The 27268-nt window shown below is 32.3% G+C and overlaps 1 protein-coding gene across 1 annotated transcript in view; it reads right to left on the bottom strand.

Annotated features, from left to right (window-relative positions):
• The window catches only part of LOC130900569 (nephrin-like), a 288962-nt gene that overhangs the window by 39911 nt on the left and 221783 nt on the right, over window positions 1-27268 (bottom strand). The window contains exons 6-7 of the mRNA XM_057811268.1: window positions 25181-25325; window positions 19532-19662 (exon numbers count right to left, since the gene is read on the bottom strand). Coding sequence (XP_057667251.1) covers window positions 19532-19662; window positions 25181-25325 — 276 coding nt within the window. The remainder of the gene's footprint in view (window positions 1-19531; window positions 19663-25180; window positions 25326-27268) is intronic.

The following is a 27268-nucleotide window of genomic DNA, read 5'->3' as shown; positions in this document are numbered from 1 at the left end:
CTGGAAAATTTGCTAATTTTTGCTGTATTACTTCTAATGATTAAATTGTTCTATGTATAAAATCTTTGTCAATTGATTTCAGTTTTTCGGTTCTGTGAATAATCCACAGCAACCCCTTCCGTGATTACTCGATAAATGGAAAATTTATCTATTCTAGTTAATTCAGCAATTCTTATTATGATTGCATTATCAGATTGTTGAATATTTTCTAAACAATCGATTAAATTTAAAATAGATTGTTGTGTTTGTATATCTAAATCTTCATTATTGAATTCATACCTGTCTTTTTTCTCACTACACTGTGTAATTTCATTCGCCCAAGGTCTAAAGAACGCCATATTTCTATTTATGTAAAGAAGTTTATGAATAAAATAAATCTCACCTAGCTACGCCACTGATTATCGCAGGAATATTTCGAAGAAATTGTGTAAATACGCCTTCGGCCAATAGAAATGCATTTAAGTTTACGATTAGATGTTTCCATTGGTAAACAGTGGTGATGATGAGTCCATGGGGACTGACAGTTTGTTAGATATTTACCGAATTGTATACGGGGAGTGAACATTATTTTTCATTTCTTAATTTGGTATGAAGTATTGATTCTTCCTAGCACAGCTGTCTTCTTTAATTGATATTGGAAGAACTATAGTTATATGAATATCGCCTTTCAGCATTTCCTAGATTTTATGTTATTTTATTCTTCAGTTTTTGTAATTAGATGCTCACATATTGTTGATGAATTCACGAAAGGCATTCAAACTTTCGATTTACTTTGTATTACCAAATGTATTTCAATTACTTTCCAATTTTCCAAATTAAGTACTAGAAAGTACTATCGAATCACTACAATTCCACTATAATATTTTTTTTGTCTACTACATCTACTACATATAAACTTATAGGTCTCAACAACGATTGCATTCAGTGACATCTTTCTACATCATTCTTCCCTTCTGTTCGTTCATAGTTCATTAGGTTTTCCCATTTTCTCTTTATCAATCTATGACTATCGAATCGTTTTCACTCCATAACTTTCACATTATGAACTAAATTCGATAATCTGTTACACATGGCCGTAGTAAGCGAGAATAGATTATTCCCGAAAGGGATGTCATTAAGGTGTTGACTTTAATGATGATTAACACTGTAGATTCAGTTAAATACTGTAAAAACTCACTACAAATCATTTGAGCTCGAGAAATGAGATTAACGGAATCGATGGGATATTATTTTTCATATAATTTCATAGTATAGCACATATTTTTAGTAGTTGTGGTTCAACGATCATCATAATAATCTTAAATCTCAGTTTTTGCTGCTCGGATTGCCATTTTCAATCTGCTATTGGATAACAATAACTTGCAAGCAAAGCTCTAGGGTTTTTCTATCTATTAGATTATGAATTGACAGGTGAAGAATGTTGACAATAATGTATCCTCCTCAAAGACTTATAAGCCTTAGCTCCACAACTTTGATAGGTAATTCATCTTCCAATAACTGATGTTATCTATCCAAGTTTCATTTGGACATTGTGGATTTTATAGAATTATTAAATCCCGCACGAAGATCGTATGTAGTGAAGAAAAGATGTGATAATTTTGTTACTCTGATTGTTTTTTAATTTTCTACAACAAAGCAACAACCAAAATCGAAGGATGTCATCTTTCATCTTTGACCAGCGTCTCCAAACTTCAAACTCCCTAGACCCTGATGACAAACAATCAGCAATAAGCACGATATCTCTAACGTCTCTAACTTCATTTGATAAGTATATTCAGTACACTCTATCATTCAGAATATTCATGACTCCATTGACCGTCTTGCAAGCTCTGGTGTTAACATTTCTTTAATCTGGGTATCGTCTTACACTAGCATGCTTGATAATGAACTTGCAGATCAAGCTGCAAAAGAATAAAACGTATTCGCAACCGATGGACAAACCACTGGGCAAGCTGTAACATTGAGCTACATGAAATTCAACGGTCCATCGATTTCAGAAACCTACCTCCCATGAGTCGTAGATATTCAGTTGTTGTAGGCATCAGGAATACTCAATTGAGTTACGGACATTCAATGGCGGCTTCTGATCCTCCCAAATGCCACTGACAGTCAACCACATACTAACAAGTTGTCCACAAGACATTCTATAAGCGCATTAGCCACCAGCTAAGAAGTTCGCTCCAAAAAAGTTTAAATAGTAAACACGCCTGATCTAATATTTGGAAGGCATTGGTCTATGTGTATGTAATCCAAACAGTTTGTTAATGTTAAAGTTGAAGTTGAAGTTGACAATTGTATTATAAAAGTGTCATGGATCTTAGTTGTCGAAATACGTTGATAGAAATCAGAAAAAAATTTCTATTATATTTTTTTGTTAGCAAGTTTGAACAATAAATTTCTCACATCGAGCGAATCGAATTTCTTCTTTGTTTTCGGTTATTAGTATTTTCTCTTTTTTCAGAATAAATCTAATAAAGAGAAGTTGAAAATTTATATAGATTGGAAGCCAAGTATAATGAACAATACATAGATTTTAATATCAATTTTCAAATTTCTTTTATGGTCCATCATTAGGGTAACTTGTTCCTTCACCTGATGAAATAATTTCTATGGTAATAAATATTATTAGAAAAAAATTGTTCACAAGAAAATTAGTGGCAGAAGGTACGAAAATTTCGCGGTCATCTCGTTTTTTGGCTCCAGAAAATCGAAAAATCATCAGATTCCGATAAATTTTTACGGCGGATTTATGTAAAAAAATATGAGAAACTTCTTACCTGGAGATTTCATTTAGTTTTATGACTTTAAATGTGATTCCAAACGCACTTCTTCGTATGTAATTGTTCATAACTTTTTTACAAAGCATCAAAGGCAGTTTATTTACTTTTTTTGTTAATCTAAATGGAAAAACGAACATTTTGGTGGAAAAATTGAAAAATTGGAAAATATTCATTAATTTTTTATCTCTAACAATCAACCTTAGTAAGATACCATTTTTTAATGGTGTGAATTTTCAAATTTTCAAAGTTAACTATAATTATTGTACACTTGATTACAATAAGTGATTTTGAGAATATTTTTGTTTATTTATATAATCATATATAAAAACAAGATAAATCAACATTTTTGTATATATTTTTTTTTAATTTGTGCGTTTTTTTGTGTAGATTGAGACAAGAAATATGACAACTTCATTTGATTATTTAGAAAAAACGGAATGAGCGCATTTTCCAATATTAGTTTCCATTTTTTTATTCTAAAATTTTTTACTTAAATTCGCCGTAAAAACGAAGATTAAAAAAAATCATAAGAATCGATAATCGATTTTCGATTTTCTAGAGCGCGAAAGTATAAAATTACCAAAATTTTCAGTTTACAATAAGAGAATTTGTATTAGAACATACTTTTGAAACAGAAAAATTGATAAAAAAATTGTTGTCACAGAATGGAAATATATTAAATTCCCTATAATAATAATCTGTCGTCCTTCTTGGTTAATATTACTTGTTTCCTCAGAAAATGTGATTGAAAGCCTTTTTTTCCATCAACTGCAAGATTGCTCCGGTATCGGATAAAAACAATGAATTTATCGAAAATCATCATAGAGACAGGTATTAAAGTATTTCTCGAGGCCCCCAGTTTATTTTTCGATAAAATTTTTTTGAAAACGTCTCTATTCTCTGAATTTCCAGAAGTTGTAAAGTTGGAAAAAATTTTTTAAATGCATTTTACGAGAGAAGTACAATTTTAAGTTCTAAGTATAAGCTATTTGACTAAAGATAACGGCAGTTGCTGGAATTCTGTTAGAATTTAAAAAAATTGGGCGTCTCAAAAAATACGCTCCATACGTGAATTCATCTTTTTTTTAGAAATTGGTTTAAAAGATTAATAGGGCACCAATAAAAAACTAATTCTTCGGTAGCGTTCCCAAAAATAACTTTGATTGAAAAATAAACTAAGAGTTTTTCTTTCAGTAATCCATCAAATCCGCAGTTTTTTTGGCTTGTGTCACCTCTTTTTAGATAAACAAATGCATCTAATTAAGGAAGAGTACCTTTTAGAAATAGTTTTGGATAATGTTCAAGTTCTTTTAAAATTTTCCTCAATAAATCTAATATTTAAAAAATTATGTTCGACACTAAGTACAAACCGTATAACTAGCGCCCTCTATAAGAATCAGACATAAAAACAAATTCGTTGGATGTATCAGCTTCGAAAACTCGGCAAAATCGTAAACAATGTCCAACATTTTTTTTCTTCAACGCCCTTTATCTTAAATACTGATGGCGTTACGAAAATTTTCTACTGAGCAAACCCCAAATATTTTTCAGTTTTCTATGCATACTAGGAATCACTTTTTTAAAAATATCCTGTATAGTAATCATTATACTATTAATTATTGTCGTAAGTAATCAAAAATAAAAATAATTCTCCAATATTCGTGAAGCAAATCTACTTGTGTGTTGGAATCTTGATTGGAATACATGATTTCGTGTATGATATGCTCCTAAATTCATTATCTCTCTTCAATCTTCACTTGGAATATTAATTTCAAATCAATGCTAACAGAGGAGGAAATTGAAATTTGACTGAGGAATGCATCAAAACTTAATTAGACGATAAATTACGTACATAACATAATATGTTGATAAAATGCTGTATTTACAAAGAATGGGAAGACAAGGTTATTAAATTTCTTCCAAGACGAAATTAATATAAATGCCAAATAGTTGATTTATTTACATTTTACTGTCCTTAAATGAAAACCTATAACCTAAAAACATGGTACTTTTAAAACTTGGAATAACGCTTCAATAGCAAACCAAACTAAGGATTAGAAAATATTTTTTATAAACCACTCTATCCTTATTTAAAGTATAAAAACTTTATTCTCTAATGTTGAAAGAATATTTATCGATAAAGTAATATCCAAACTACAGTCTATAATTGTTATAAATTCAAATTTTTTATTCATAGATGTAACTTCGTTTTGCTTTTATTATTTCGATGTACAATTTTGGCATTCTCCATAATATTTCATTGCTTTTTAACTTCCCTGTTCAATTTGTCACACAACAACTTAGTTGAGTTGTGGTCGGGCTAAATCTCCATTCTTTTAAATACACACAGCTTTGAAGAATGCTTGGGATCGTTGTTATACTAGAAGATGAATTTAATGCCGATGAGGCTCTGGTCAGAACGTGCTAAATTTTCTCTCAATATTTTCCATAGCCTCCTTTCTCTAAATTGCCTTAAATTTTTCTCTAGTTGCCTTTCCTCCAAAACATTCCCAAACCATCACCGAATCTCCGCCGTGTTTTACAGTCGAGATTACACATAGATCTTGGATCTGGTTTTCTCTTTACCTGCGCACAAAAACTCTTCTTTTAGACCAAAAAACCTCAAACTGCGACTCATCACTCTATGAATATTTTCATGTTCTTCAGCCAACTGCAACCACTCCTCAATTTTATTTTGACTGCATGATCACCTATTTTGCAAGTAATAATTACTCAACAAGAAGTGTAACTAAATAAGTAAAACACATTTTGTTTCGCCAAAAATCGATCTCCCTCAAGAGCAAAACAATAATTCCAACTCTTCTGTAACTTCTCGATGTCGTGCTTGTAAAAAGATTTGCTTTTAGCCTCAAAATAGACTTCAGTTTCATCAATTTCTTTTCCATTCGAACTGAATTTCTTACCGTCGAGCATTTTTTTGAGATAAGCGAATAAACAGTAGGAAGCAATTCCAAGTGTATTGTCTTGGTGAAACAGTGGTTTTCTTCAACAACTCCATGTAGTATTCGCTATTGATTGTCTCTTCCTTTTGGAGATAGTCGATAAACAACATTCCATTCTCATCCAAAAATACTGAAGCCATAACCTTTCCAGCTGACTATTGTGTTTTTGGACTTTGACTTCTTCGCAATCATTCTCTCTATTCATAAAGTTTGTTTTGCAAAAGAAGTCTTGTGAAATTTCTTCTTGTTAACATTATTCCAGAATCAACACATCAATTGTGAAAATATCAAGGGACAAATCACCAGCAGGACAAAGAAGCATTGGAAGACCTAGGAAAAGATGGAGTGACAACCTCCCAGGTGACTGAGCAGAGGCAATGACGTGAAGAAAAACAGGCAATGATGCCTATACACAGCAGGAAGAAGAAGAACACATCAATCTGTCCAATAATTATACTTGCTCACTTTAACGGACTGAGAACCTCGAACACAGTTTGTCGACAGGAACCAAAATTTAGTGAAAACGGCAGACTGAAAGGGTATTCTAAAGTTAGATATTGACTATTCTGGCGTGCAACAACTCGTGATTCCAATACCTGCCATTTTAACTGGTGATAGTGGTTGTCGTGAAGATTAGACAACTCATGACGGAAGATTATGCAGCTCGGTAATAAAAAACAAAAAATAAAATATATATTCACAGGGTATTTCAGTGAAAAATATTTTTTAAACACGCAATGAGATACATAAAAAAAATATTACTTCTAGTATTTCTGAGTGACCTGCATCACAAATTCGTATTCTGTTATTTTATTTGACTAACCTAACCTAACTTAATCTAACCTAACCAATTGCAAGTGTGTATTATTGTGGTGTTATATGGAATTTTACATATTAGAGTTTTCACATATTTTAGAAATTCAGGTTATACTTCCAATGAATCCGTCACGAGTTGTATTATGTACTAGGATTAACTTTTCGTTTACCTGAAATATCCAGGTGCATCCTTAACTCAACGGATTAAAAATTGCTAGTTGTAACGCACCCGAAAACGGACTAAAGTTTTTATGGTTCTCGATAAATTCAAATCCTCCTGACGTTTTCCTTTACATAGTATCCAGACATACAAAATTAGAGCAGTAACTACTCAAATGTACGAAATTTTGGAATCACTTTCTACATTCTTAAATAGAGTGTTAAATCTAATATAAAATTCAATATTATCATCATAACTACGATAAACTAATTTCACTACAAGAGTATATATAACTTAGGATATATTAAAAAAATCTCGCGGAAATACACATCCTGAAACCCTAAGGAAATAATGAACGCTTCCATAATTTCTCTTGAAAATTGAACAACTGTGTTCCTGTAAACTCGATGCGGCATCCTTTATTTAATATCCTGGAGAGACCGTCAAGCCTTTCCCACTGCTGTCAGCTACCCTTTTTTCTACTTTCATTTTATTGTGTTCTAGACCTTCCAGGATTCTCGTTTCCTGTCCTTATCAGTGTCTGAAACATTCCTAAATCGCTGTTGTCCCTTCCACTTTGCCGTTGTGTTATCACAATAAGCACGGCCGTAACCGAAAGGGATCAAACATCAACGTTTCTGAACCTAAACAAGCTCTTAAGTCTACTATTCAATTTTTAATCAAGTTTTAAGTTCAAAACTCTCCTGAAGAGACTATACGAGGATATTTCATTATTTCTGGAGCGTAAACTACATTCCTTGTGTTATTTTCATGGTATTTCCAGGATTTAAGGAGGTTATTGATGGATTGTAATATAGAAAATATTTTTTATTTAAACATACAGGCAAAATTTTGAACATAATTATCTAGAAGTAGAAAGTAACCTTACCAGAAGAAATAACAATAGAAGAAGTTGAAGAAATCATGAATAAAATAAGAAAATGAGACGTAGAAAAGCACAGGGTTAAGACATGATGTATAAATAAAAATATAGTTTGAGGAAAGGATGCTAAAAGAATGGAAAATTATCACTATACTCAAGAAATCAACTCAACACCAATGCCGTAATCATAGATTAAGAATAAAAAGACTAGCTAGTAGCACTCGAGAAATATTAGGATAATATAAATTCGGCTTCATACGGGATAGGTCGAAAACGGATAAAGTACACATAATAAAACAAAAAATAGAAAAATAACATGAGCACCAAATAGAAATAGAGATGATTTTCATCCATTTCCAACAGGCCTTCGACACTCTCAAAAAAACAACTAGTATTGAACGTTGAACAAGGTATAGATGCGAAACTGCAAAGATTAATCAAGATCAAGGTCAACACTATTTTGAAAAACAATAAAGAAACCATACAGGGTGCTTCTAAATTCATGCGACATCATTTAGGGGGTTCTTTTCATATTTGTGGTTGAAATTTGTTTAAGTGAATAATGACAATCATTGCACTCGCCCAAATGTGGTAAGTTAAGACTTAGGGTGATCGATACTTAGTAATTATCACTTATCACTATAAACAGTGTCAAATTGCGATATATACAATAAAGGAAAAATCAAAAATCTATTATTCGAACGAGGTTTCTACATACTACATCTTTTCCCAAAATATTTGATTTTTTTTTAGAGCTGTCGTTCATTATTCATGGTGACTGAAAATAGAGCTAACATAGAGAATTACACTGATCGTAAAGCGCCCAAAAATTAATTCAAATAGTGTTTATTAGTATTATGTTGAGGATATATTTGAAGATAAATTTTCTACCAAATCAATAGTGGGTCGATCCCGGGTCCGTTTCTTCTAATGAATTGATAAACTTCCCATCTAAGTTACTCGAACTAAATCTGTGGTGCATTTTATTTGTATCATTCCAGAAATTTCCAGAAAAACATCAGTTTTGTCATTCACATCTAAAATAGTTTCAATATTTTCATTTGCCAAATTGTCCATTAAATTCAGTAACTATCACAGAAATATTATCGATTATTTCTGCTTTTGAAAGTAAATTGACAGCTGAATCGACTTATTTTGTTATAATTGTGATGGATATACACCTAAAAACCAAAAAGAGAATATTAAATCTTTAAACATATCAGTAACAAAAACTATCCCTCAATCGGGAAAAGTTCCTGTGTCTTCTTCGGCTTATGGTGTTGAAGAAAATTCCAGCAGTTCTAAAATTGGCATAAAATTTACAGCTACTGTCAGTGCTAAAGCACTCATGATCTCATAAGAGATTTGGAATTGCTCAAAGAAAAAGATGGAGTGTTAACTTCAAGACTGAAATAAATTTCCATCACTATCTCTAGCTTACGCAGCCCATTTAAAAGAAACCACGTTATGAAATGAGTTTAAGAAAAGATAGAATATAGCAAATACCAGTAGTGAAACTGTGCAGATTTCAAAGTTGTTGCTTTGGTTTTAGGACTACCTACTGGCTACAAGAAATACTGATGCTTTTTATGCGAGTTGGTCTTAAATTAGAGATATACATGTAAAACAGCTTAAGAAAACATGTTTTTGTTACTCATAATGAAAATGGAGATTAATAAATACTTAGGATTCATTTCTGCCAAAAATGTGACGTGACTCAAACTGTTTTCACCGCTCTTGTTTATTTTTTCCATAAGAATTCACAATCCCATAATCTTATCAAAAAAAAAGTTTATAGCAATTTAAATAAATAGTTTTTTAAACTTCATTCTGCCTTTTTTGTTATAATATTATGTGAATTATTCATGTTCCATTCGAGATTAAAATTTGTTTCTACTTTTAATCAACTCTTAGAGATAGAACACATGAACTATTACAATGTTTATTGGTTCTAAATTAGAAACTACAAATTTTCCACTACTTCAACCAATACGGGAAATATAATTAACAAATATAATTTCAAAATTATGTTGTTCATTCCAGGAATCAAACTTGTTGAAATAATTTTCCAGAAATTACAAATATTTCCCCTAAAATCCTCGTTGTATACGAAGTATTTCGATAAGTTTGAAGAGCAGTGAAAACAGAGGTTGAAAACTAAATTTAATCGCAACCAGAAATACAAAATTTGTTAGTCATGAGTTAGTTGTATAATAAATAATTTCAAAATCCTCTCTAAATGAGAATATATTTACTCTATTTATGTACTTACGCATTGCGTTTATAGTATTGCGATAATAACCCTCATAAATTTATTTTCCAATTCTACAAGTGGATGTTTTGATCAGTGTCTATAAATCAATGGAAATGGAAACTCCATGTTTTTTTCGACTATTATGACACGAAATATCAATTTGTCTGTTTCTCCTGAGCTCGGATGGAAAAAAATTGAGACAAGCTATAAAAATACGTAAATATAATGTAATCCGCTTTAAAACCGTCAGTGGCATCTGATGTCAATATTACTGATCATCTCTAAACATCTAAATCCTCGAAATATGACTGAAATACAGTGCCAGGGCGGTTTAACCTCAACGAGAGTTTTATTTTCCAGATTATATTATTTTTCTCGTCTCTTTTTCATTTCCCATTAGCTTTCACGTGAACTGTTGTCATATGTAGTGACCAATCCAAAGTAGGTCTACAAGGGAAGCGTTTTCTCGAATATTCTGATAAATAATTCGACATTTTTTGTAGATAGTCCGGGAGCGGGCAATGTTACCGTGTGCAATTATAGTACCAAGGATGAAACAGTATGTATTTTATGTATTTTCAGCCGCATGAGTACAGTTTATGTCAAAAACGTCGCCCATGTTCATGCCCATTCCGCGAGCAGAAAAAACACACTCAGCACCGTCTTGTTTACTGTTACTCACGAGTGGAAACCGGAGAAAACTTTTGAATTTGATGTTTAAATTGAATTCCTTTATTCAATTTAATATCAATGCCAAAATTTTGATGTTGATCTTTTTTGAACCTGCGTGTGTGATCGAGTCTTGTCGTTAAGCGCTGCAGCGTTGAAAAAGTGCCAAACGCCGGACCTGCACTAATATCTAAGTATATCAATTTGTAGAGTAAGGTTCCAAGAATAAATACGATTTTTCAATTTTTGAAAATGTTCAGTTGGTCAAAAGTTATTAACATAGAAAGTTAATAAGAACATCGATTTATAAATTTTTAAATACGTATTATACGGAAAAATGACAGAAGACTTTATCTTCATACTATGAACTATATTTGTATAAAAAAATTGACTGAACCGAAAAAGCCTTCGGTTCGTAATTTGTGTAAACAATTGCGATTTTTACAAAACGTACTAGTTTTTTGAAAAACGCCGGGCATATTTGGATTCAGCGGCTGTTTTATCCTTGGACCTATGATTTCACACGGCAGCATTGACCGCTCCCGGACTAAGACGGTTTATTGAATTGTATGTTTTTAGATCATGTTTCGAAGTTGATTGATTGAATAGATAATCCCGATTTTCCAAATATAGATTCCAATTTTTAGAATTGATAATTTCCATCAATGACCAATACATGGAAGAGCGTCACTTACTGAGAAATTAATTCTCTTAAAATTACGAGACATTTCATTTTGTTGAATTGGACCATCTTGTTCCCTCTTCATTGCCTTCATCTTCTCGAAGTGTCGTCTTTTCTGGAAGGCTAGAAATCATCAATGCAATTCGATGACTGCTGCTGTGGAGAGGTAGTTTAATAAACAATTCAACTGTCTCCCCATATTATGAAGCTGACAGTTTTTTCCAAATCTTCATGTTCTTAAAGTGTCTTCTTCTATCGAAGGCTAGAAATCATCAATGCAATTCGATAACTGCTGCTGTGGAGAGGTAGTTTTATAAACAATTTAACTGTCTCCTCATATTATGAAGCTGGCACTTTTTTCCAAATCTTCATGTTCTTAAAGTGTCTTCTTCTATCGAAGGCTAGAAATCATCAATGCAATTCGATGACTGCTGCTGTGGAGAGGTAGTTTAATAAACAATTCAACTGTCTCCCCATATTATGAAGCTGACAGTTTTTTCCAAATCTTCATGTTCTTAAAGTGTCTTCTTCTATCGAAGGCTAGAAATCATCAATGCAATTCGATGACTGCTGCTGTGGAGAGGTAGTTTAATAAACAATTCAACTGTCTCCCCATATTATGAAGCTGGCAGTTTTTTCCAAATCTTCATGTTCTTAAAGTGTCTTCTTCAATCGAAGGCTAGAAATCATCAATGCAATTCGATGACTGCTGCTGTGGAGAGGTAGTTTAATAAACAATTCAACTGTCTCCCCATATTATGAAGCTGACAGTTTTTTCCAAATCTTCATGTTCTTAAAGTGTCTTCTTCTATCGAAGGCTGGAAATCATCAATGCAATTCGATGACTGCTGCTGTGGAGAGGTAGTTTGATAAACAAATCAACTGTCTCCCCATATTATGAAGCTGACAGTCTTTTCCAAATCTTCATGTTCTCAAAGTGTCTTCTCCTATCGAAGGCTGGAAATCATCAATGCAATTCGATGACTGCTGCTGTGGAGAGGTAGTTTGATAAACAATTCAACTGTCTTCCTATATTATGAAGCTGGCAGTTTTTTCCAAATCTTCATGTTCTCAAAGTGACTTCTTCTATCGAAGACTGGAAATCATCAATGCAATTTGATGACTGCTGCTGTGGAGAGGTAGTTTAATAAACAATTCAACTGTTTCCCCATATTATGAAGCTGACAGTTTTTTCCAAATCTTCATGTTCTTAAAGTGTCTTCTTCTATCGAAGGCTAGAAATCATCAATGCAATTCGATAACTGCTGCTGTGGAGAGGTAGTTTTATAAACAATTTAACTGTCTCCTCATATTATGAAGCTGGCACTTTTTTCCAAATCTTCATGTTCTTAAAGTGTCTTCTTCTATCGAAGGCTAGAAATCATCAATGCAATTCGATGACTGCTGCTGTGGAGAGGTAGTTTAATAAACAATTCAACTGTCTCCCCATATTATGAAGCTGACAGTTTTTTCCAAATCTTCATGTTCTTAAAGTGTCTTCTTCTATCGAAGGCTAGAAATCATCAATGCAATTCGATGACTGCTGCTGTGGAGAGGTAGTTTAATAAACAATTCAACTGTCTCCCCATATTATGAAGCTGGCAGTTTTTTCCAAATCTTCATGTTCTTAAAGTGTCTTCTTCAATCGAAGGCTAGAAATCATCAATGCAATTCGATGACTGCTGCTGTGGAGAGGTAGTTTAATAAACAATTCAACTGTCTCCCCATATTATGAAGCTGACAGTTTTTTCCAAATCTTCATGTTCTTAAAGTGTCTTCTTCTATCGAAGGCTAGAAATCATCAATGCAATTCGATAACTGCTGCTGTGGAGAGGTAGTTTTATAAACAATTTAACTGTCTCCTCATATTATGAAGCTGGCACTTTTTTCCAAATCTTCATGTTCTTAAAGTGTCTTCTTCTATCGAAGGCTAGAAATCATCAATGCAATTCGATGACTGCTGCTGTGGAGAGGTAGTTTAATAAACAATTCAACTGTCTCCCCATATTATGAAGCTGACAGTTTTTTCCAAATCTTCATGTTCTTAAAGTGTCTTCTTCTATCGAAGGCTAGAAATCATCAATGCAATTCGATGACTGCTGCTGTGGAGAGGTAGTTTGATGAACAATTTAACTGTCTTCCTATATTATGAAGCTGACAGTCTTTTCCAAATCTTCATGTTCTCGATACTTCATCTTCCATGAAATGCTGGTAATCATCAATGTAATTCAATGACTTCTGCTCTGGAGAGGTAGTTTGAAAAACAATTCAACTGTCTTTCTATATTATAAAGCTGACAGTGTCTTCCAAATCTTGATGTTCTCAAAACTTCGTCTTCCATGGAAGTATGCTAATCCTCAATGCAATTTAATGACTGCTGCTCTGAAAAGGTAGTTTGATAAACAATTCAACTGTCTGCTCATATTATGAAGCTGAAAATTATTCAACATGAAGGTAATCACAATAGAACTTGAGAGAATATGGAATAGATGAAATAGTTGTCTTTATGTATGAACCTTCATGGATTTTATTTGTGAGATCATTGTCTAAATTCGGAAAATTGAATGACTATCGATGTATAGAAACACCATAAACTAGAACTATCAGTACATATAGTGTATTTTCAAAAAGCAGTAAATAAAATATTTGAAATCAAACATTTCGAGATTGACTACAAATTAAATACAGCGAAAGCTTGATTTTTTGAGTATCTCAAGAAATTCTATTTTTAAATATTTTTATTGTATTATTTTATAGAAATTTGGTAGTCAGAAATCAACTTTGTCCTATAAAGAATATTAGGTTCCTAATTGAAAACATATCGACACATTTACTCTGGAATTTGCATATACAGGTCAACACATTCGAAAATCGTGATTTTTACTAACAACTTTTTCAGTTTCGCATTAAAAAAATTTTATACAAAGAAATTGTAGGAAATCTTAGTCCCCATAATATTAGATGAAGGAAAATTTCAATCTTTTCAATTGTAAAACAAGTTGAAAATATGTTTATTTATTAGGGAAAATTGATCAAAATAAAGAAACAAATTTTCGAATTGAGGGCTAGAAATCATTGTTTCAAACTATAATTTCGATGTAAAAAAGACATTTTTTTACAAGCGAAAAGACTAAACTGAAATCATTTTATCATAATCAAGTAAAATTATAAATATAGAGAATTAAATATCCAGACGACTATGATTTTAAAAGAGAGAAGAAAATCCCCTGGCAATAGATCGAAACCATGTAAATTATACGATCTACTCGTTTATATATTGTGAGGTAAAAAATGATTTGCATATCAATTTTCATCCTCGACTTTTCAATTTTGCCATATACGCTTTAAATTTATGCATTTAATTAAATTTCAAAATTTGCTTCCGCGTTTATATAAACCAATAAATAATCTGTATACAATATTTGTGAAGAGAAAAGACCTGGATGTGCTCCTAAGATATGAAAATGAACAGGAAACATCTGTAACGATCTCATATTTCATTGGTATTCGTGAAAAATGATAGCTTGATTACACAAGACGAGGTTGCGGTTTGTGGATATTGAATTGAATTTTATTTTCATAATTTCGAGCTTTATCGATTTATTTTGATATAGGTTAGTAACCGAACTTGAGGGTTTTCCACCCCAGAAGGGAATATATGAGAATTATTCTTCTCAGTTAACTTTTAGCTATCGATATATTTGTGAAAAAATTTGGGCAAACCTACACGTTCACGTTAATAGTAAAATATTGACACAGATGCGAGGTCAAAGAAGTACCTGGCCCAACAAAGAAAACACAAAAATTTTGGGAAAATATTTATTTATTTTTAAACGTAATCTCCTTTTAGCTCAATACAGTTTTCCCAGCGATGTCCAATAATCTCGATCCGCTTTTCATAATGAAAATCGTCAAGCTCCTCAACATAGACATTAACTGCATAACTGCAACATAAATCTTTGACCACCAGTGTGTGGATAGAAAATAATCCGAGGGGGCCAAATCTGGTAAATAGGGTGCATAAGGTAACAATCCAAACTTCATTTCATTAATTTTGCCATTGCAATAATGAATGTGTGAACTGGTGCATTTTCTTTATGAAACAACACTTTCTTCTCAGCCAAATTTGGAATATCCTCTCGACGTTGTTTTTGTTCCATTGTGAGGAATGCCTGCTGATCTACGATCATCCAATAACTCTTCGTGGATTTTCTCCAACATTTCTGGAGTCGTCACCTCATTTGGTCAGCAGTTTCACCTAGAGTAGAATCCAGTTTAGCTATTACTATCTCTATGACACCAAAAACGGGATCAGATGGTGAAAGAGAATGTCCTCTAATGCGCTGGTGCGTTCTGAATAAGAAAATAATGTCACATGGCAACCATTGTTAAACTCCTATTCTGTCCTTCATAGCCGTGGGCATAAAATCTTATCTTACTATGAGGAGATAAGTAAAGACTTGTTAGGCGATGGAAAACTGTTGAGGCAACTTCTTTTGAGCCCTTATCAAATTCATCCTCAATCCAGGTGCAGATAAATATGTTACCTTTTTGATATTGATCTTTCGAGGAACCTTTTGGCTACAGTTTAGTTGTTAGTGTACAGTTGGTTTTTGGATTCTGAACTTTCAGGCTCACTAAATTTTTTGACACTCAAAATATTTGAAAAGAATTGTTTGGCTTTCAGAATTTGGAATCTTTCTACAATTTGAAGCAACTGTGTTTATTATTATCCTTTTCTTTTTTAATTTCTTCAGTCAGGGAGCTTCAACGCAAGCAAATATCCGAAGCAGGCGGATCAAAACCGATGTTATATTCTACGCAAAATATGTTTTACTATGTGTTACATAGAATGCAGCTTCTTGGCAGATAAATGAGGGTATCTTGTTCTCTATAATAATGTACATTGAAATATTTCAATTTTCCCATAAATATTCTGACAGCGCTTTTTTGCATTGCTAGGTTAGGTTAGGTTTTATTGGATTAGGTTGGTGAGATTTTCCAATTTTGTACTCATTACTTATTTCAAAGTTTTGGGAAGTTAGTATTTTTCAATTTTGTTCTCCATATTTAAGAATATCTAAATACTTATGGCAAACGAGCTTGTGACAAAAAATTTCCCCTTAATGGTAAAGCAACCTAACCAAGTAACTGAAAATCATCAGAAGCTTCAGACCCTTCTTAGTTTCATTCTTGTAGTGGAGGTACTTATGTTATGACATCAATCAGCAAAGTTTAGAAAATCAGAAATCATTTCTGTATACGTACTGTTTATGAAACATTGTAGTTGTGCTTATAAAACATTGTAGCTACACAATAAATTATTAGCCGAAGAATTTACATACAATGTAGGAAATATGCTTGAAGGTATAATAATTGTATGTTTTATTAAAATATTCATTTCTGTAGTCAGAATTTTACGGACACAACGAAATGAAAAACGTATGGAACTTTTATATTAGTAATAAAAAAGCTGATACCTTCTTTTAAGAAGACAAGTATGTGGTATGAGAAAATTAAGTCATAGATTCAACCATTTATTTTGAATAATTAATTTGATTGAACCTAATTTACTTCAGAACAAAATTTCCAAACAAAAAACCTCAGCAGAGCAAAAAGCCGCAGCAATTTGTAGGAACCACAGAATGACATCAATATTTCTTAAATCATGAGGTTGACAATATTCGGAATATGGATCTACGAGACTTATCATTCTGACAAATATTAGCCTAGTCGGTGGAGGCAATTTCTTACCAAAAGAATAAGTTATGAGTAAGAAGCCTCAGCATTTTGGAGGGACTACAGAATGACATCAATATTTCGAGGGAATAAAAAATACCACGTTGTAGAACAATTTTTTTTTGATGAAAAATGTGTTGAACAATTTTTTTGTAAAAGCTAAAGTTTTCTCAGAAAAAATTCGTAAATCTGTCAAGTCGTTTTTTAAGGCAATCAAGTTATAAATATCTCTTATAGACGCCAAAATTATCAATTTTCATTTCCAATTAATTATAAGCAATATAGAAAAAATCGAGAAATATTGAAATTTCTTCTTCTAAAATCATTTAGAATCTACATTTTCATCAATATCGATATCGGAATCTGATTTTGTACTATCAGATTCATCGTCACTTTATTTATTTGAGAGTTGGGGAAAATTTGAGTTTGTTTGAGTTGTTTAGATATACTTGAAACTTGGTTAGAAAATTGAATTAAATCGAGAAAAATTTCGTGCGATGATTTTCTATGACTTTCTACGTGGATTGAATCAATGTACTGATCAATTAGGCTTTGACTTGTGATGATGAAGCAATATCTCAAACCGCTATATTTCGAGTTACTTGATTCAATTTTGTGTTGTTCATGCTTCTAAATGTTCTTGATTCTAGGTCTCTTCTGTTTGAACATTAGTTTTTCTAATAATTTTTGAAAGATAAATGAAAATTAACGTTTCGACTTTTCTTTAAATGTTTAATAAGAAATTGAAGGAAATCATTGTTCAAAAATTCTCACTAAGTTTCTTCTTCTAAAAGCAAAAAAATTGATCGTCATTCTTTACATTGTAATTATAATTTCTTTTTTCTAATTAAAGTTAATCAATATCTCATTACATATCGCTAGTAGTAAGCAAGTCGTTATTTCAATAATGAGTTGTGTCCAAACTTCCATATTAATTTAATGAAAAATTCAAATTTCAGCTTTTACTAAATGCGGGTATAATTATTTTTAGATTAGCTTGGAATGCGAAGTAATCCATCAAACAGTATAGTCGATTGAAATGATAACATTTCATTTATAAAATTTCACTTAGAGATCGAACAAATCATAAAGTAGATGTACTTTCGTCGTAATTATTAGCACTTACAAAAGCACGCCGAGACGAGCCGACCTTCACAGTTATCAATGTTTATACGAGGTTTTTATATCGCTAAGACGATTGGAACTAATACATATTCATTTACCGGGGCGATTCGAAAAGTTGTGTGTCTTAAAACACCAAAGGGGAAAATTCTAAGTTGTTTATTTAGTGAATCTCAAATTGAAAGACGGATTTGATCGAGAAACTTATCCATTCGAAGACACGTCTGCCAGCTTTATCTCGTCAATTCCTGTCAATATGTCAAGATTTCCACTTTGAAAAACGTTACAGTATTATACGAGGTCTGGTTATTATACGAAACTGCGCGCCTAGAGGGCGTTGGGTCTCTAGATAACTTGTCTATGCACATCCCAAAACACGTGTCCGTCACTATTATAGTATTTGCGCAGTTGCGGTTTGAAACGAACGTGTTTTTTACTCGTGTCGAAAACTATGTAAAGAAAATCTCAAATATCTCGTTAAATTGAAAAAAATTCCGACTGAGTGCTATAAATTGTTGTAAGAGGCCTATGAGGACAATTCTCTATCTTATGCGAGGTAACCGCTTTAGTGAGGTCCGAGAGAGCACTGAATATGACCATCACCCAGGTCGCCCTGTGACTGTTTTAACTGCGGAAACGGTGACCAAAATCGACCAAATTGTGCGTGCAGATCGTCAAATGAGATGATTTTCGAGGCTGTAAACGCCGATAAAGAAACGACTAGAAAAATTTTACACGAGGAATTACACATGACAAAAGTCTGTGCGAAGTTGTTGCTAAAAAATCTGACTCCTGATCAAAAGCCCTTGCGTCAATGGATCTGCTCAGATTTCTTTGAAAAGGCCATTACCAAAGAACACTTCCAGCACTGATTGGATAATAATATTTATAATAAAACCCTTTTTTGCAACCAGTCTCGTTATTCAATAGCCAGATCTCGTACACGTGTAAATACCGATTTTATCTTGTCATTTCACTCACAAAATAACATCTTACTTACAACACTTACAACTCTCGTATCATAAATGATTAATAATTGATTTTTCTTGCGTCATTAATCTTCTCATTAGGTAATTTCGGTTTGAAACACCTTGATGAATAATGCTACTAATGCCAAGTTTTATTGTATCAAATTTCACAATTAGCAGTAGTTTTAATGAATATCTGTTTAATTAAAAATTGGTTCCAAGTACCAACACTAAATTAATGGCATATTTCAATTAAGTATGTGATGAAATTGAAAAGCTGCATGAAATATTGGACATAAATATTCTCATATTTCATAAATTATTTATTAAAACTACGAAATATCCTTAGTTTATCTATATCAGATAACTAAGTACTAATTTTAATCTTCGCAATAATCAAATCGTTCCGGCAATTACATTTCACGTGAAAATAGAAAATCCTATATGTGATGCGCCAGTTAGCAAATCCTTGATAATGCGTTTTATATTACTTACGTTATGCAGCCACGTGAGTTTCCTCCAGTAGGGGTTGGCAGTAACGTGGCACTCGAAGTAGACATCGTCACCTTCTTTGATGTCGTCGGCGTTGAGGGTGCTCCCCAGGCACAGCGTCACAATAGGGGGATCTGAAATACAAAACAGGATAAAGCATTGTCAACTGCACCCGGAGACTACGAAGGATAAGGTGATAGAGAGAATAAAAAACTCCCAAGATGCATAAATCATGGACGGACTCTCTTGAACTTACGTGTCGTTTGGTTCATATCATCCACAATTTTGATTTATATTCATTTTAAAAAAATATTTATATGAATTACATCAGTATGCCACTATCGTAGCCGTATAAATAAAAAAAATCCAGCAACATGTAGTGGATTGTGACAATTTTTCAGCGTATATATTTGGCCTCACAGATTTAAAAAAAACTCTTCAACTCCATAAATATTGATAAGTTCTTGGAATGTCAATGTAATCCAGATATGAAGTGATTAGAGGCTATAACAAAATTTGTGAATATTTTCAACTGCTGCTTGTATAAATTGGTGTCATAAAAGATATTTTCTTAATTCCGTTTGAATTCTTTGAAATATTAAAGTCTAACTTATCAAGTTCAATAAGACACTCAAAAATTGTTTATAGTCATTTGGAAATGAATTTTTCGATTCCAGGAAACGTTTTTATGCCTTAAACATTATCCAAACCATAGTCTTTGACTTGATAGTGTTGAATACCCAGTATAAATTGAAAATTTTGATTCATGTGAACGGGAAGATGTGGAACAATAAGCAATTTGTGAGTAAATACAGGTGATACCTTATGGGATTTTTCTCTAATTTTGCAACTATCTACCGGTATCACAAAATAGATTTAGCGACGTCATATGGGGTGAAAATTTTGAGTCTACGGGATTGTGGTTAAAAGAAAGATCAAAGCAAGCAGGAAGTAGCCTCCACAAGTTCGAGGAAATACCTTTCATGATACAAAAATCAAGTAGATCTGTTTTTCATTTGCTAACAAAGACGTTCTATTCTCTTTTTCAATATGTATTATATCATTGAAATATAAGCACATTTCGAGAAATCAATTTTAGAAATATAAAATAAAATTTGATTGAAAAAATATTTAGAATCGCATTGGATAAAACATGCTGCGTTAGAATTGATTTTAGTTAACTAAAATTCAATAAAAATGTCTAGAGGAAGACCTCCCTCAGAAACTGTTCAAATTTGTGGTATGCGTCAGAAAGAAATAGCTAAAAAGATTGAGGAACTTCACCTCAAAACTCAGTTATAGACTTGGATCAGACCATCATATTATAAATGATAAGAAATTCAATCGAATCAGAATGAGTCTACAAGTTAAATGAGATAGGCAAAAGAATGAAGTTACCCTCCAATGAAATAGGGGCGAATAAACCCTTTGTAGGAGATAAACCCCTATGTGATTTTGAAATAATGGAGAAGATCTCTGAAGAAGATAATATCGTAATTAAAACGCCCTCTTGCGTCACTAACGGTACTAGAAATTCAATTCAATATTTCTCTGTCTGGAATATCTTGAGTTTTTTTCACAATCCATCCACTTCTGTCCAGCTCATTAATAATATTTTGATACAATTTTTATATGAAACTGACAACTATTCATTAAGTTTTTCTGAAAATACATTCTCATATATATTTGAATCTCGATGCGATTTTGAAAGACATAATACACGACTGATTGTTGGGATATTTGCAAAACTGTCGAGAATATCAAATTTATTCGCCCGCGTTCCTTTTCATACGTGCTAGGCATTTCAAAAATACCGAAAGCATAAAATTGTTGGAAGTATGTATACAGTCGACTTTATTCAAGAACTGACATCTCTCAGTTTACATCCAACTTTACCTCAACTTTCACAAAACGAAGGAAAATACGAACTACAGAAAACTCGAATCTGTTTTTTTCCAAACACAATTCCGTCGAACGCTTCTCAAAACCTGTTTATTCCTCAAGGGGCATATTGTTTATAGAAAAAAAGATACTTTGGAAGGTCGTTTGCACCATTTTGTTAAACCTTGGTTTTGAATGAATTTAACACACGATATTTTATTATTAATCATCGAAATCTTGCACAAACCTAAATGAATTGTATTGCATTTGAAAATATATCTACTCTTCACTTTATAAAACTTCTTTATAATTTCTAATGAATACAAATAGAGATGATATTTCTAATGTTCACTCACAATGACAGGTCCCGAAAGAACTGTTTTTTCGGTCGAGTAGACACGGTTGGAGAACGAGGCGCGGGCGAGCCCTGGAAATCTGTGAGATAAAACAGTGTTTGATCGTGTTAAGTACTTCATTTTTCCAGAAACCGTCTAAATTAGTTATTAATATCAATTTAAAAATGAGTGAACGATATTTCTTTATGTTATTTTGTTGTTAGAGCATAAAGTGAAGTATCCGAATTATGTTGATGGTTTTATTACTTGAATTGTAATTGAATCATTATCGGCAGAAAAAGTCCCTGGAGTTCGAAGAAGGCAATGAACTGTGATTTTTGGAATTTAGTGGAAACTCTGCAATCCTTAGCCGCAAATTTCCAAAACTGGGTGTATTTCCCTTTGTCATAATTTATAAATAATCTGTCGTGTGTCTTTATTCATAAGATAATGAAGTATCCGCCTTCATGAAATTTTAGAATACAATTTTCTCAGATTAACTACGCTTTATCTACGAAATTTTTTTATATATTTCAATCAATATCAAGAATACTTGTTTGGATTTATTATATTTTTAAGACAATTACAAGACTAAACGAAAATGAATTATCGAATACCATTAAACTGTATGACTGAGTCGTAGTCTATTTTATAAAATTTCTCCACCACCAAACCCAAAAATAAAAAGATAAATACGCATGAGAAAACAAATGTCCTTCTAAGAGCCTACTTATACACAACGTCGATTCCCCGCAAAGTTTTCGTGAAAATCTGGTGACATTGGGATTTTCTGCTTTGTGAGTATACGTTTTTCCTGACGGAAAATGTGATATAATAATTTTCTTTTTGACAACTTCGATAAACCAATTCACTTTCAACTCCATAAATTCCAGTGGAAACGATGATAAATAAAGTTACAACAGATATTTCCATCGTCAAATTCGTTACGAATAATTAATTGGAATAACTGATTAGATAACTGATAATGAAATAAAAACATGAAACATTCAAATCAATATGTGGAAGAATTCTCCGGAAGGATTAATCAATTGTCGAAGAATTTGTGTCATTCCTATTGAGGTATCTCCAAAACACGTGATTTGAACTTCTTCAAGTGTTAACCTCATAAATTAAATTAAATAATAAGGAATCATTAGGTGCCAAACAAGGTCTGTACGGTGGATGAAGCATCAATTCGATGTTTTGACTGTTCAAAAACGTTTAAGTTTGAATTGATGCTAGATATCTCGTATTGTCTAAGTGAATAATAATTCGAAAACTTCAGAATTGATTGTTTTACTTTACTCTAATGGAACGGTAGAGATATGTGCATTTATTCTAAAAAAAAAGCCGATTATTCGCGAACCATTTTTAGTTCTATAATTCGTCACCTGTCACAATCAAACGCTTCTTGAAGCACCGCGATTAAGTTTTTTCTTTGGACCAATTGACACGAGGTTTTTTTGAGCAATTCGATGCGAACAAATCTTTTCTACAGCCAAATGTACGCACAGCATCCATGTTTTCTGATACAGCGGACTTTGGACGATCTTACCATCCATCCTGTAGCAAAATTTGACCACGATTGAATTCAAAAAACCATTGACCAAAACGGTCGTTCCATCAGTCGAAGCGACTTGATGGTTAAATCCACATCAAAGTTATAGAAAATGATCATACGAAAATATTCACGATTTAATTCCGTTTTTTGACCAAGAAATATCAGTTTAAATGATAGTCAAGTTGAATGTGTATATCTGTTGTGAGATTTCTACCAAGAGAAATTTAAAGTGCTAAGAATCCACCCCAGCATGCATGAAAAAATACACCAAGCACCTGAGGCACTAGAATAAATGGATCTCTACCTCGAGCAGAATAATTATGAAGAAAAGGATCTATTAGGTGAGATATAGAAGATTAGCAAGAGAAAACTTAATTATTAACCAGAAAAAAAAAACACAAAGCACCTGAATATCATATGTGAAGATGTCAAGAAAAATAATAGAAAAGGGGCTATATTTTGGGGCTTTAGTTGAATTCCCGAATCTAGAGTGAAATTAATTTGGAAGACTTAGGAATACCTGCACATCAGATGAGGAAGTTGATGAATTACAAACTGCACTTGCAGATCAGAGAAAAGTTTTATCACTAACAGGAGTAAGAACCTCAAGAAAAATGCAGGAGAGGTAGTAGCTATTGAAGAACCTAATTATCGAACCTTCATTTGTGACCAAATTGAAAAATCCAAAGGATTTAAATCAGGGCATCTTGGTGGCCAAGTAAACTCACTTCCACGACCAATTCATCGATGCGGAAACTGTTCGTTAAAGTATTGACGAACTTGTGAAGAATAATGTGGTGGTGCACCATCGTGCAAAAACCACATATTTTGTCTTAAAGCGAGAGGTATATCCTCTAGTAATTCGTGTAAATGTTCTTGAAGAAAATCTAAATAAAGAGGTCCATTTAAATTGGTTGGTAGTCCAAAATGACCTATTAAATACCCACATATTACACCACATCAAATGTTAACCTTAAACTCGTGCTGAAAATGTGTTTCCCTCATAGCATGTGGATTTTCAGAATTCTACAAATGATTATTTTTATAATTAAATATTCCTCTTCTGGTAAATGTTGCCTCATCAGTAAAAAGAATTGTATCCAGAAAATCTGTTTGTTTATCTGTTTGTTTATCTTGCAAAAAATGGGCAAATTGTAGACGCTTAGGTAAATCTTGAGGTAATAAATTCTGAACAGGAGTATGGATGCAATTTTTCCCTTTTCAGTATTCTAAAAATAGATGATTGGCTTAATTCACGATTGTGATTTTGATATTAAGAGATCTTTATAAAGTGTATTGAAGTAAATGGTGGGCATTTTGAGCATTTGCTTTGAAGTTTTTTATTTTTGTTTACAAATTTGTTATTATTACATATTTAAGGAACAATAAAATTTTTTAATGAAAAAATTATAATTTATTGAACTTTTTAGAAGCAAATAACTCGATAACCGATTGAATTACACAAATAGCAATAGAGTAACTTCTTTTTGTAGAATTTAACGCTTTTTAATATTTTTTCATTATTTTAGTTGTAAGTTTAGCCCAGAAAAAGTTTACTTTGATTTAATTAACACAAACAAGTTTAACTAGCGCCCTCTATTAGCAATGTTAAATTAGAGTGCGAATTATAATCAAAATTCAAATTTAAATTTGAACTTTGAAGTATATTGACCAGATTCAACATATTTTGAGGTCTAGAATCTACAGTTCAGAGATTGCACATTTTTAATGAATCATTATATATATATATATATATATATATATATATATATATATATATATATATATACATTAATTTTATATTTTTCTTACTCAATTTCTATGTACATAGTTTCGAAAAGTTCATTTGAAGATTATAATTGATTAACTACTTACATACGACGTCAATTGTCCAAGAAGTCTCGAGGAACAAGCCTGTGCCGTTTGGATTTTCTGCACGACATGTTATGGATTTTCCATCATCTTCTGTTGTTGGAACGAAGCTTAACTCACTTATTGTAATGTTTTCTCGTGTTTCTTCCTAGAAAAATATATCAGAAATGGAAACCTTTTATTGATGTATTTTTTTATTATGAATAATTGATTTTTGCATTCGTTGATACCATGTTCTGTACTGGTTATATTTATAGAAATTGAATAGAAAGTGAAGATTTTATTTTCTTTTCAACTACACCTTTTTTATTTGGAATCTGTATTGATATTTGTTCTGAACTGACTTAATATAAAGGAAACAAGCAATAACGTTGCATGGTGCATTCAGAATAATTAATTTTAGTTCAAATCTTTCTAGATTGTCGTTGTCCAATGTTATCGACATAGCAGCTAATCGATGGGTGTCAAAGAAATCTAAGTAACCGTAAATGAATTTCGAAAACAGTCTTCGGCATTGAGTCGACAAAAAATAGTACGTAAGATATCTAATAGATCTGTCGCGTGGGTGACGCGGTTGCTTGATTAACATTGAGGAGTTTGGAGTTTGATATTGAATATCGTCAAAAAAAATCCAAGAGAACTTTTTTTTGATATTCCACAGTAGTTGGTTACATGATTATTATTAACGAATTAGAATACCGTCCCAGAATGCACCCAAAAGTGCTTAACCCATCAAAGAAAATACAGAAATTTTGGAAAAATTATATTTATTTGTCAACGTAATCTCCTTTTATCTCCATAGATAGATTTTTTCCAGCGATGTTCCAATAAGTTCGATAGCATTTTTATAATAATAATCGTCAATCAAGCCATTTTTTCAAGCCTGGGAACAAAAATCAATTCGAGGTGAAAATTCAAACTCTAAATCATCAATTTGGTCATTGTATTAACAGATGTGTGCATTGTCTTGATGAAAAACACTTTCTTCTTAGCAAATACGGTCGTTTTCACTTTTTTTTCTTACTCAAACGTGGCAAGAAGGTTAGCATAAAACTCGCTGTTGATAGTTTTTCCTGTCTCAAGGTATTCAATGAAAATTATCCCACATTCGAAAAAAACCGACGCCATGATCTTGTGTGCAGATGGAACGGTCTCTGCCTTTGGAACCGGTTCGCCCTTTACAATCCATTGTTTTGATTAACCTATTGTTCACGGTGTGTAGTGATGGACCCACGTTTCATCCATGGTTATGAAACATTGTCAAGCTCTCGATGGAAACATCTTCACGGCGCTGTTTTTGTTCTATTCATGTTTCACGTCCCATTTCGTGAAAAAAATATTTAGAGATAAACTGGTAAAAGTACTGTTTTATATATTTATAGTTATAATGAAAATTCAATTATTAAACTAAGGGATGAAAGTTAGTTTACTTTGCATTGAAAAATGACAATGATTAGAAGCACAGAAAAAAAAAGACGGACGACATCAAAAACACAGGAAAAGACACAAACCAAAATGAGATTACTCCGGAAAATTGTGAACAATACCAGATTAGACCAGATCAAAGACGGAGGCAAATAATACATAGAGGAAAATCTACTTACATGGTAGAAAGTAGGCAAAAATTTTGAGAAACTACATGAGGTACTAACACAAATAAAACACCGAAAGAAAGACTTTTTTTAAAAAAAAAACTAAACTCCACGTCTTACACCCGTAAGAGTAGATACACAAGGATTTAGTGAATTGGTTTCTATACTGTTCACCAAATAATTAAACGTGATAGTAAGAGTAGTTATAAACAAAACTTCATCCAAACACCCGAACTTTTGGACTAAAGTAGTTGTTACGTATAAATGATTTGGAGAGAGAGCTGCAACGTCATTTAATGATCCTGTGTGGGACTAGTATGTGCTTCGCATAGAAGAGGTATCAAAACAAAAGCAATACCAATTTATCCAGTCTGATTATTCGAACGACGACATACGTCAGCCTTAGAATTAATGAGAACGGTATAACGAGTTTCCGATAATGGTATATAAGTAGAAACTTTGAAAGTGTAGAGTCTAAACTTCAAGCTAATATACGGAG

The sequence above is a fragment of the Diorhabda carinulata genome, chromosome X (genome assembly GCF_026250575.1).
Source record: "Diorhabda carinulata isolate Delta chromosome X, icDioCari1.1, whole genome shotgun sequence".
Taxonomy (NCBI): Eukaryota; Metazoa; Arthropoda; class Insecta; order Coleoptera; family Chrysomelidae; genus Diorhabda; species Diorhabda carinulata.
The sequence above is the reverse complement of the archived record's forward strand: the minus strand, read 5'-3'. Positions and strand labels throughout refer to the sequence as shown.